The sequence below is a fragment of the Hemiscyllium ocellatum genome, chromosome 10 (genome assembly GCF_020745735.1).
Source record: "Hemiscyllium ocellatum isolate sHemOce1 chromosome 10, sHemOce1.pat.X.cur, whole genome shotgun sequence".
NCBI classification, from domain to species: Eukaryota; Metazoa; Chordata; class Chondrichthyes; order Orectolobiformes; family Hemiscylliidae; genus Hemiscyllium; species Hemiscyllium ocellatum.
In genome coordinates, this window is record NC_083410.1 from 35,262,510 (window position 1) to 35,275,106 (window position 12,597).

Consider the following 12,597-nt stretch of genomic DNA (forward strand, 5'->3'; position numbering starts at 1 on the left):
AAAGAGGGAGGTCACGAAATTAAAATGGAGTTGGAGGTGGAATTAATGCACTCCAGCCCCCACAGTTCCCATCTCTCTCTAAAGGCCTCAAAAGGTATTGATACACACCCTGTGTTTCCTCCACAAAGAAGACCTGGACACAAGAAAAAGAGGAGCAGGCAATTGGAAACTGTGACCCTTATACGGGTTGCTGCCTTCAGCCCCTGATATAGGTAGCTTAGCCAGGCCCAGGTGCATTCCCACAAGGAAATTCTTCAACTTATCCATTTCACTCAAGAATCCAACACTTTTTAAAAACAATTCACCACCACATCATCCAGTTAACAAATTAAAACAAGTGACAAATTACAAGTACTGCATACCAAGGTCACTGTGTCAATAATAAAACTGAAGGAAGGGTAGATTGAGAGGTCGGAGATCAAATCGAGTTCAGTGGCAGTGTCTCCACCTATGAGTAAGGAGGCCATGGTTCAAGTCCCCCTTGCTCCAGAGTAACATCTCTGAACAGGATGGTTAGAAAATCTCAAGAGTTGGGTTCTTTTTGTTTCAATCAATCTGCTTCAGAGATATTATTACACACCTCCTAGTTTAGAGGTAGGGACAAGACCACTGCACCATAACAGCCCGAAAAGAACCCAGCCTTTTTCTTACAAATGGTAAATTAATTTTATTTATAGCATGGAGCATCACAAGAATATGCTTCTTCCAATTGACTACAGTAGATGTTCCTCAACATATAGCCAGACAGTCACAGAGATGTACAGCATGGAAACAGACCCTTTGGTCCAACTCGTACATGTCATCCAGATATCCTATGTTAATCTAGTCCCATTTGCCAGCACTTGGCTCATATCCCTTTAAACCCTTCCTATTCATGTACCCATCCAGATGCCTTTTAAGTGTTGTAATTGTACCAGCCTCCACCACCATCTCTGGCAACTCATTCCATATGCACACCCTCTGTTGCCAGAGAAAATATTGCCCCGTAGGTCTCTGGGGGAATCAAGTTATATAACACCATTGAATGTCAAGGAGGGTGGTTAGATTGTGTCTCTTTTCAGAGAGGGTAAAATGTTGACTATTTCTATTTCATGATGCATTAGAATGCACCCTCTTGCTCCTTTTGTAATTTAGCTTGCATTGGAACAGTATCTCATCTTCTGCTTGGGGATCTTGCCACCTTCAGGATAGAAGGCAGTGCACGGTGAACATATTAATGCCAGGTCTAAGACCATACAGTAGATGGAGAGAATTTGTAATGGAAAACACAAGACTAGCTAAGTTTGTTTACATTCTCCAGTCTTAAAATTTGGCACAACTCTAAATGAGTGAAACTTAACTTCTCTTAATTCCAGGTTCTTGTCATTTGGTGTAATTAGTGAAAGAACAGGCATGCATCACCTCACACCTTAGATCATGGCAACCGCTTTAATGGTAAAATCTCATCTTCTACCTTAGGAACACTCCATTTTTATTAATGCTTCAGAGAAGCAAATGACCTGGAGCTCAGTTTCTGAGCGACTGGATAGACGAGCATTATGTGTTTATCATCTGAAACTCAATGACATTATTGCTATGCCACCTCTGGTATAATGACAGTACCACATCTATTCTCCCCTCATTTTTCAGCACTCCAAAGGAATTGTTCCCTTTGCAAGGAGCTCCTGCTCATCAGACATTCCCTTTGACCCCATACCACCTTACCAAGCATGTAGAGGAGATGTATTGCCTGCCCATTATCTGCTGTGAACACTTCCTTTTTATATTTGCGCTTTTTAAAAATTGTGCATAGAGAACAGAAACCTGATCCATACATTCTATCAACCCGGGCCTGACAATCAGTGGAATAGTGTGTATACATTTGAAAATGTTTAAATTTTGTGACATATCTGAGAATAGTGGGGCTTGATTTCCAGTGTGCTTCCCAATGAGTCATGACAGTGCTCTCTTCTTGGCCTCCTACATTGGTTCTATGTACCTCAGCATAAGCTCAAGGAACAGCACATCATCTTTCAACTCAGCAGTTTACAGTTTTCTGTACTCAATAATGAGATCTACAATTTCAGATCATGTAATATGCCCTCTTTCTTCCCTTAAATCTTTTCAGTTATTATTGCTGGTGATGCTGCAATTCCCATTTACACTTCTCTGGATCCACAGTTTGGTTCTCCACTTGTACCATTATCGAATTATTTTCTTTTGCTCTATTATCCCTTTCATCATTTAATCTTTTCTGCCTTCCAACCTATCTCAGACATTCCTTTTGTTCTTTAACCCTTTCACTGACTTTGTATTTCCTTACTTACTGAACCTTTTTCAGTGCTGACAAAAGATGCCATCCAGAAATATTAAATTATGTTTATTTCCACAGATACTGCCTGACTTGCTGAAGACCTCCATCATTTTCAGTATTTATTTATCTCAAGTTGATTATTCGAAAACTGCCTGCAGGCTATCTTTCAAGTCGAATTTATGTTAAGTGTTTTCAAAGATATTATATTATCTCTTTTTAAATATTTATTATTAAGGCAATAATTTGCAGATGTAGACAAGTTGAAAATATTGCACATCAGAAGAGAAAATGGGAGATGTAGACATCCTTGCATAGTGTTGAAATAGCTAAGGCTCCCAAACTTTCAGTCGATATTTTCTAATCAACCTGTTCAGAGACATTGTTCCACACCTCTGAAACTGGTGAGACTAGAAGCCAGACCTTCTGGCTTAGAAGTAAGGACACTATCACTGCTCCAGGAGAGTCCAAGATTTTCAGTAGATTCAACATGACAAATCAATACAGAGCAACAATAATTAACAAAGCCAAAAAAAACCTGACCTATTCAATGCAAATAATACAAAGTTAGAAGAAGTGGTGATCAAACTGCAAAATGCTCTGGTCAGACTGACTCCTGATTACATTTTTCAGACCTAGCTGCAAAGGGAGTGGGGAGATATTCAAGCAAGCAGGAACTGCAGAGAAATGTAGCCATAAGATTGCTTTCTAGCATCATCAGTGTGAACTTTTGGCTCATGAGGTAATTTTATTTAAGCATATAGGTTAGTAATATTATGTAGAAAGTTAATATGGAATAGTATTTTAAATTAAATTAAACTGTTGCAATAATATATGGGGATACAGGTTCAAACTCATTCAAGATGATATTAAGATTGATATCAAGGAAGTCTTCCATCACATCTAAAGTCATGAATATTTGAAAGAGACTCCTAGGCAGAGTTTGGGAGTATGGACACTGAAATTATTCAAACAACAATTGGATGCAGTGTACTAGGATATCGTTAGCAAGCAAAGTTAGGTTAGCTTTTTTTGCATTATAACAGTCTCTAGATTCCAGTTTCGGGACAGGTGATGGCCTAATGATATTATCACTGCACTACTAATCCAGAGACCCGGGTAATGCTCTAGGGATGGAAGTTCAATTCCTGCCATGGCAGATAGTGGAATTTGAATCAAATAAAAATCTGGAAATAAGAATCTAAATGTTGACCATTGTCAATTGTCAGAAAAACCCTCTGGTTCAAGAACATTCTTTAGGGCCATCCTTACCTGGTCTGGACTACATATGACTCCAGACCCATGGCAATGTGTTTGACAACTAACTGCCTTCTGGGCAATAAATAGTAGTCTAGCCGGTGATGCCGATATCCTATGAATGAATAAAAAGTATCTAAGAAGGAAGGGTTTTCTGGCATTTGAGAAATGTGATGAAGCACTGAAAAATGCATATCCTTTCTCACATATTACCAATAAAACAGAATGAGTAAAATATTATTCATTACATTTGGGAATTTTATTCATTGAAGCCACTGATCTCCAAGCAAATATAACCCATGTCTTCAATGGTTCAAGATTCACCATATATGAAACAACAATTAAAGGTCTGTTACATTAACAGCTCACTTAGCAAATACATTTTGCTATATCTCTTCAAATGCAAAACAACGAGAAGAACCTAAAATTGTTTACTTACACTCTACATTCAAAAGTACTGTACAGAGCTTTGTATGTGTGCAGTGAAATATGTCTCAAATATAAGTCAAATACATGTATATAATTATCATAAGCCAAAGAATTACATGATTCCTAAATTTACTTTTATAACTGCAATCTGAAAGGGTTTCAGATAACATGGATAGTCCACTTAACTAATGGAAAAAGTACATTTTTAAAAGGAGCTTGAAAACCAGTGGATACATTTCCTGACCCTGTGCTGATGGGCTTCGAGGCAGAGGGAACTGGAAAAATGGAAGTGGGGCCTTGATGAGACAATTTCCTAATGCATTCCCACAGTCAGGGAAGTGTCCTGCATGAGTGAGGCTGCTGGGAGTCAGATCAGCTTTCCAGTTTACAGGGTCATGTCTCCAAATCCGTTAGTTGCGGCTTTGCCAATATTTTGTTGTTGGCAGAGCAGGATTCCCAACAATGTCAATTCAATAATAGTGACTTTGTTGCTTAAGACTTTTTTGTGGGTGAAGTGGGATGGAGGGTGGGGGGATGGGATGGGGTGGGGGGCAGGATACACTATGCACACGAGATTTGAGGCCAGAAGCTATACATCCCACACCAATCCACCAGAAGTGTTTCTCCTTCATCCCGATTGACCTGTGCGTCTAGATGTTGCTTATTTCTTCAGTGTTGTGCAAACAGGGTGACCTACCATAGCAGCACTCCCCTCTCTTCCTCAAGCTGGCGAGGATGCAGACTTACCAGTCTACTGACTGAGCCTCCAACATACAAGCTTACTTGTCATCCTTATCAGGGCATGACTTGGAGCTGTCAGTGTTGGACTGGGGTGGACCAAGTTAAAAATCACATAACACCAGGTTATAGTCCAACAGATTTATTTAAGCACTAGCTTCCAGAGCGCCGCTCCATCACACAACCACCTGATGAAGGTCTGGTGCTCCGAAAGCTAGTACTTCCAAATAAAACTATTAGACTATATCCCTGTGTTGCGTGATTTTTAACTTAACAGGATTTAACTTAACAGTGATTGTGAAGCAAATTAGTAGCCATCTCCCAGAACTGGCCTTGCTATCTGCAAGCATTGAATCAGGACCCTTATCATTTCTTGATATTGGGATCCTGAAGTTGGTAGCAACATTCCTGTCTGGGGAACATTTTGTACAAGACAGTCAGGCAATACAGAAAACTCTATTTTAAAAGAAAAATCTAGACAAAGGCTTCCTTATCAGGTAAATCCAAATCTAAAACTCCTAAGCAACAGCAATAGCAATATCCTGAAAACAACTTGCATCTTATTTCCTAGGATGAAGGGTTTGTTTTGTCAGGAAGGATTGAGTATAGCAGGCTGTTCTAATTGATATTTAGAAGAATGAGAAGCAATCTTGTTGAAACATTTGATTCTAAGAGACTTTGACAGAATATACCCCAAGTTGCTTCCTTTTTAAAGGAATTTCAAACTGGGTGCGGCACAGTTTAAAAAAGGTATCTCCAATTTAAAGGCAGAGATGAGGAGGAATTTCTTTTCTCATATGATCATTAGTCTTTGGAATTTTCTTTCACAGACAACAGTGGATGCTGGGCCATTGAACATATTAAAAAGGGTGAGTAAGGCAGATATTTGAGCTGCAAAGCAATCAAGGATTCTTGGGTTAACAAAATAAAAGTACATCATGTCCATGTGGGTGAAAATCTTTTTTAGTTCACAGTCAGCTGAAAAATAGGCCAAATTCCTACTATTTTTAAGACTAATAATCTGCCCAAAAGTCAAGAAGAAACACTTTTGACACATACCTTAAGATTGCATTTTCAGTTGTTTACAGATTTAAACCATTAACTGTGATGAGTTTAAAAACAGTCTTAATTTCCATGCTCAACATTTTATTGCTCATCGCTATGCGCCCAAAAGAGACACGAATGAATTACCAACATTGATGTGGGTCCAGAACAGCATTTTGGTGAAACGGAGATGTATGACAGGTTTCCTTCCATAAAGGATATTGGAAAACCAGTCAGGGTTTAAAATTTGAAAATAACTGAAAACCACTGTGTAAGAACATAAGGTTCAGTACAGCCTGAGTTAGAACATAATAAATAGGAGCAGGAGTAGGTCATCAGGCCCTTTGAGCCCACTCTCTCATTTGGTAAGATCATGGCTGATCTTTTTGCGGCCTCAATGCCACTTAGCCACCCTCTCACCCTAACCCTTAATTCCTTTACTGTTCAAATAATTATCTATCTTACCTTTAAAAACAATGAGGAAACCTTAACTACTTCACTCAGCATGGAATTCCATAGATTCACAACTCTCTGGGTGAATAAGTTCCTTCTCAATTTGGTCCTAAATCTGATACCCTTGTCCTAGTTTCACCCGCCAGTGCAAACATCCTCTTTACTTCTATCTTATCGATCATAAATGCTGTTTTAAATTCAAAATACACGTTCTAGTGGCTTCTATTAGTTTATCCCTAAAGAAAGTAAACCCGCAGATCCATGTCAAAATAAATAAATTTTGAATGCATAATTATGCTAAACCGTTATCTGGTCTGAAGCAAAACTGCAAACAACGCAAAAGTTCTGCAAACATTGCAGTGGCTTTCACAAAGAAGGTCCTTTATAGTATTTATTCAAAAGACTATCAAGTGACTAGAATTTCCAAACTGAAAACTTCGAAATATTCGCTGACGATGTGTGACAAAGTATTTTTTTCATTAACACCCACTCTTAAAAGGAAACGAACACTAAACAAATAGATGATTGACTCGAAATAACTATCTGAGTAATGCTTTCACAACAACTTGTTCGAATAGTTCCCACTAAATGTTTCTTTGTTGGGGGAGAACGGTTTTCAAACCATGACCGTTACATTTGTGAGAACTCCCAAAGTGCGCCTTAGCCTCATCTTTTCAACACTGTGCTGTCAGTGAAATTACATCAAATCCAACAACTAATCTTGGAAAAAATGCTGTACTCACTTTCAAGATTCCTCGTCTCGGTTACTGCCACAGCCGTCTAACTAATTCAATGTGCTATTATTCCCCTCCGCTAAACTTGCCAGGAGAAACTGAGGGCAGATGTCAAAGCGGGCTTTGGGCGTGGGGCGAGCTGCGGTCTTCCCGGCTGATGGTGCTACTGCTCTCCCCTTGTCCATGCCGATGAGACTGCACCGAAGAGGCGATAACTTTCCCACACTCAGCTCGCTGGCTGTCAGCGGATTCTCAGCGCAGTGTATCCACCTGGGAGCACAGAGGAAGGGTCATGCATGCTAAATGGCATTCTTTGATTGACGTACCCTTCCACCAATCAGGCGGCCGTCCGCACGTGCTCGCCTTTTAGTGAGCTTGGGGTGCGCGGGAAGGCGGGGTCAGAGCGTGTAGGGGGCAGATCGGCGCGCCTGGAGGCGGGGTTTGTGCGTGCAAGGGGCGGATTAGCGCGCGCCGAGGCGGGGTCAACGTGTGCTGGGGGGCGGACCAGTGCGCGCGGACGGTGCGTATAGCGGGGCGGGCCTTGTGTGTAAGTCTCACGGGGAGCGGACCAGTGAGCGCTGACGGTGCGTATAGGGGGCGGGTCTTGTGAGTGAGTCTCGCGGGGAGACGTTTGGACGTGAAGAGATGCTTTTGACGTTCACGTGGGATATCGTTGATGCGTGGCGGCGAATAGGAACCGGCTCTTGTAATGGGAGCACCTTCTTAAATGCTTTTAATTTTTAATGAATACTATTTTCCAGTCCCTTTCCTGAAGTGGCCACAGAATAGGACAAACCTGAAGTTATCTCCAAGGGAGCTCTTGTATTCCCGTTTGGAAACTAACTGTGGCGGAGATGGTTCTAAAGAAGAAGAAGGTCCTCGACGTTGGTCGAATTGTGCTTGACCAGCATCAGTTAGCGAGATTGCAGTGTGAGTAAACACTTGTCTATTGCAGGCATCAAACTCCGGAATCCGGGCTGTAGGTACAGTGCTCAAGCTTAGGCCGCAGAGACATACAGTGTGTAACCCGGCACTATATGTACACTGTGTGCAGGCCAGCAGGCCTTGGCAGATCTGGTATTTATCCAGCAACGAAGCAGCAGCAACACTTTGCAAACAGAGCTCACGATTAAGAAATCCGAATTGCATAAAGTATTAATGCATCTGGGTTTCTAGTTTCAATTTGGACATCCCCGTGTGTTAAAGAGTATTTTCTCCTGAATTTGTAACATCGGGGGTATGTGGAGATTTGGGTAATTTGGCACATGAAATATTTACACGAAGGGTTCTGAGGATGAGGCATTTCAATGAACATGAATGGCTTGGGAAAACTGGGGTTGTCTCCTTAAGAGACTCAAGTTTGGAAGATTTTGAACAGTAAATTGGGAAAAGTTGTTTCCATGAGCTGAAGGGACAAATGACATTTCAAGCAAAACACTGTGGATGTTAGAAATTTGAAATCCAAAGATGTGCAGGTTAGGTGAATTGGCCATGTTAAATTGCCCATAGTGTTCAGGGATGTGGAGTTTAGGGGTAAATGTAGAGGAATGCAGAATGGGTTTGGGTGGGATACTGTTCAGATGGTTGGTATGAACTTGCAGGGCCAAAGCACCTGTTTCCACGCTGTAGAGATTCTATGACATAAAAACAGAAAATGCTGGATGAACTTGGCAAGTCTGGCAGCAGTTGTGGGGAGGGAAGTAAAGTTAATGTTTTGATTCCATTATACCTGAGGGGTGACCTCTTTTTCAAAATTGTTTGTAGCATACATGTTTTAAGATGAATGGTAAAAGAGCCAAAGGTAGCAGAAAGACCACACTGTTTTAATGCAACATATTGTTTGAATCTAGAATGCACTGACTGATTGTGGAAGTGGATGTCTAACAGTGATTTTAAAAGGGAATAATCGTCTGAAAAGAAAAATTGTTTCAGGCTTACATGAAAATGACTAGGAATGGGTCTAGTTGAGTTACTTTTGCAAAGAGCTGGCATGAGCATGAGTCAAATATCAACCTCCTGTGATGATTGCACTCTGATTCTATAAATATAACTTCAAACATTGAGAAATGCATATATTTATGTTACACATATAATGAATCAGCATAGTGCATTTACTGTTACACAGTGGCATGGTGGCACAGTGGTTAGCACTGCTGCCTCACAGCGCCAGAGACCCGGGTTCAATTCCCGCCTCAGGTAACTGTCTGTGTGGAGTTTGTACATTCTCCCCGTGCCTGTGTGGGTTTCCTCTGGGTGCTTCCGTTTCCTCCCACAGTCCAAAAATGTGCTAAATTGCCCGTAGTGTTAGGTGAAGGGGTAAATGCAGAGGAATGGGATGGATGGGTTGCTCTTCGGAGGGTCGGTGTGGACATGTTGGGTCGAAGGGCCTGTTTCCACACTGTAAATAATCTAATCTAATTGTGGCAGTAGACTTGTTCATAAGATCCTACAAAAGTGAAGGGATGAATTGGAATTGTAACAAACTGAACTATCGGCCAAAAATTTAGAATTTTGAATAATGTCAAACACTTCAAGTGTACCTGAGCTATTAGAACAACTGTTATCTTAATGCTTCATCCGAAAGGCAACATCCCTGAAAATGAAGCAACCTGTCTGTATTCTGTAGAAGTTATGCTTTAAATCATAAGGTGAATTCTTGTTGTACGGTTTGGATGCAGTGTTAATACTAACTGAAATGCTGATATTTTTAACTAGTAAAGCCACCTTTTACCAGTGAGCTTTTTTTGCAGTTTGTGATATATACTTCAGGTTGCTGCAAGCTACTCTAGCTTTGTTCCTGGAATTTACAACAGTATGAGCTCCTTAAAGATGTTACATGTGTTTTTGCCTAATCTGAAAAGTTAAAATGCTTTTAAATTTAAGTTTGTAAGTGATGTTATTCACTTTGCATCCACTTACAAGTACAATAGATTGTGTTGAATAATGTACAAACATCCTACCATAAGTACACAAGCAAGTCACATTTAACCATACCTCACTAGACTGTTGGAGAATTAATGTATCTTTTTACCCTCAGGCATAGTAAGTGTTGAGAAGAATGATCTTGCAAATCTTCTGCTGGAATGTGCACAGCTCACTGACGGAATACAACAACTATGTTTATTAAAGAAGGTCAGTTTGTTTTGCTCCTTTGGGCTTCATTTCAAACACTTCACTGAGCAACAGTATCGGACAAATATAGTCATGAAGTTGAAGGCACAATTTATGTTTTCAGAAAGTGATGTTCACATCTTTTCCGCAACTATGATTTGAACAGTTGACTTTCTAAAAAATAATGTGTTAAGGGCCTTAGTGCAAGTAATCATGCTGCAGCACTATTAAGTAATGATCACGTAAATGCATCACTCCATTTCAATTATAACTCAAAACATTATTGGATTACATTTAAGGATTTGTAACAAACAGAAAATGTGATCACCGAATTGGTACTTTGTTACTTTTTCTGGAGGTTAAGTTTGAAGTCTTGAAATTACCTTTGAAATGTATGTTTAACAGACCACAGAGTCATACAGTATGGATGCAGACCCTCCAGATTATCCAATTCATTATTGTTTTTGTCTTTTTCCAATTTTCCTCTCTTTATATCCAGAGGGGTTATTACACACAACTGTATGGCATTTTTCACACTGCCAAATCACTCCAGATACCTTTCATGTATTATAGACCACTAATAAATCACCATCTCCAATTAATCAATTTACACGCAAAGCTTGGCAAGGGCAATTAAACCAGCTCTTAAGTAAAAAGTCCAATGAGCATCATCTGCTATCTGTCGACTTTAGAGCTGTTCTATTTGACCTTTAAATGACCTGACTTTCTAACACAACAATGAGCAGTGAGGGCATGTGTATCAGGCATTTCTAGTTACTTTACTTTAGAATTTCTCTTTTTAAATTTGCTCATGAGACATAGGTGTCGCTGGCTGGCTAGTATTTAATGCCCATCCCCTGTTGCTCTTGAAAGGGTGATGGTGAGTTGCCATCTTGAACTGCTGCAGGCTAAGTAGACTACAATGCCATTAAGGAGGGAAGTCTATGATTTTGACCCAGCGCTAGTGAAGGAGCAGCAGTATATTTCCAAGTCATGGTTGTGAATGGCTTGGAGGGGAACTTTCAGTTAGTAGTGTTCCACTGTATCTGCTACCCTTTCCTTCTAGATAAAAGTGCTTATGGGTTTGGAAGTTGCTATCAAAGTGTCTTTTGTGAATTTCTGCAGTGAATCTTGTAGATTGTACACACCAGTGTCAGTAGTGGCAGGAGTGGATGCTTGTGGATGTGTTGCCAATCAAGCGGGCTGCTTTGTCCTGGATGGTATCAAGCTTCTTGAGTGTTGTTGGAGCTGCACCGAACCAGGCCAGTGGGGAGTATTCCATCACAATTCTGCCTTGTGCCTGGTAGATAGCTTTGGGGAATCAGGATGTGAGTTACTTGCTGCAGCTTTCCTCGTCTCTGATCTTCTCTTGTAACCACTATATTTATAAGGGACGTCCAACTGAATTTCTGTTCATTGGTAACCCTATTTGGATGGTAGGGGATTCAATGACGGTAACATGAATGAATGTCAATGGCTGGTGGTTAGATTGTTACCTTTTGGAGATGGTCATTGCTTGACATTTGTGTGGCATGAATGTTTCTTGTCACATGTCAGCCCAAGTCTGTATATTGTCCAGAATATGTTGCCTTAACATGACTGCTTAGTGTCCAAGAAATCATGAATATGCTGAATATTGTGTAATCATCACTTCTGACTTTGTGGTGGAGGGAAGGTGTTTGCCATCTAATGACAAATGGTTGCTAGGCCTATACTCCCAGGAACTGATTTCATAGACTAAGGTCATGTTGTGGCTGTACAGGATGTTGGTTAGGCCACTTTTGGGATTTTGTGTGTAATTCTGGTCTCCCTTCTATTGGAAGGATATTGTGAAACTTGAAAGGGGTCAAAAATGGTTTACAAGGATGTTGCAGGGGTTGGCGGATTTGAGCTATAGAAAGAGGCTGGGGCTGTTTTCCCGAGAGCATCAGAGGCTGAGGCTTGACCTCGTGGAGGTCTATAAAATCATGAGGGGCATGGATAGGGTGAATAGGCAAAGTCTTTTCCCTGTGATGGGGTAAGTCCAGAACTAGAGGGCACAGGTTTAGGGTGTGAGGGGAAAACTCTTTTAAAGGGACCTAAGGGGCAACTTTTTCATGTAGAAGTTGGTGTATGTGTATAGAATGAGCTGCCAGTGGAAGTGGTGGAGGCTGGTACAGTTACAACATTTTAGAGGCATCTGGTTGGCTATGTGAATAGCAAGGGTTTACAGGGAAATGGGCCAAGTGCTGGCAAATCAAACGAGATTAAGTTGGGATATCTGGTCGGCATGAACAAGTTGAACCAAAGAGTCTGTTTCTGTGCTGTACATCTTTATGAATTTATAACAGCTGCCTTAGATATCAGCCACCATTTCTAATACTTCAGTACAATTATTTACACTACTGTATGTAAACTAAGTCTCTGTCTTCCCTCGCCATGTGTTTCTTCTACCATAGACAAAAGAGTAGATTTCTTTTACTTTGCTATCTACTTGTCTCACAGATAAATGTAAAACAAAGTTTCTTTTTCGCAATCATTATTGGAATCATGTACAAGAAA

General features: G+C 40.5%; 2 protein-coding genes across 5 annotated transcripts in view; one reads left to right on the forward strand and one right to left on the reverse strand.

The window, feature by feature from the left end:
- The window catches only part of plekhh2 (pleckstrin homology domain containing, family H (with MyTH4 domain) member 2), a 114,205-nt gene extending 107,003 nt beyond the window's left edge, over positions 1 to 7,202 (reverse strand). The window contains exon 1 of the mRNA XM_060831396.1: positions 6,955 to 7,202. The gene's annotated coding sequence lies outside the window, so the exon portion shown is untranslated. The remainder of the gene's footprint in view (positions 1 to 6,954) is intronic.
- A 433-nt stretch (positions 7,203 to 7,635) lies between these two features.
- thada (THADA armadillo repeat containing) overlaps positions 7,636 to 12,597 on the forward strand; it is a 367,664-nt gene continuing 362,702 nt past the window's right edge. For all 4 annotated transcript variants that reach the window (XM_060831397.1, XM_060831398.1, XM_060831401.1 and 1 more), the window contains exons 1-2: positions 7,636 to 7,875; positions 9,983 to 10,077. In XM_060831397.1, the coding sequence (XP_060687380.1) occupies positions 7,800 to 7,875; positions 9,983 to 10,077 (171 nt within the window). In that variant the 5' untranslated portion in view covers positions 7,636 to 7,799. The remainder of the gene's footprint in view (positions 7,876 to 9,982; positions 10,078 to 12,597) is intronic.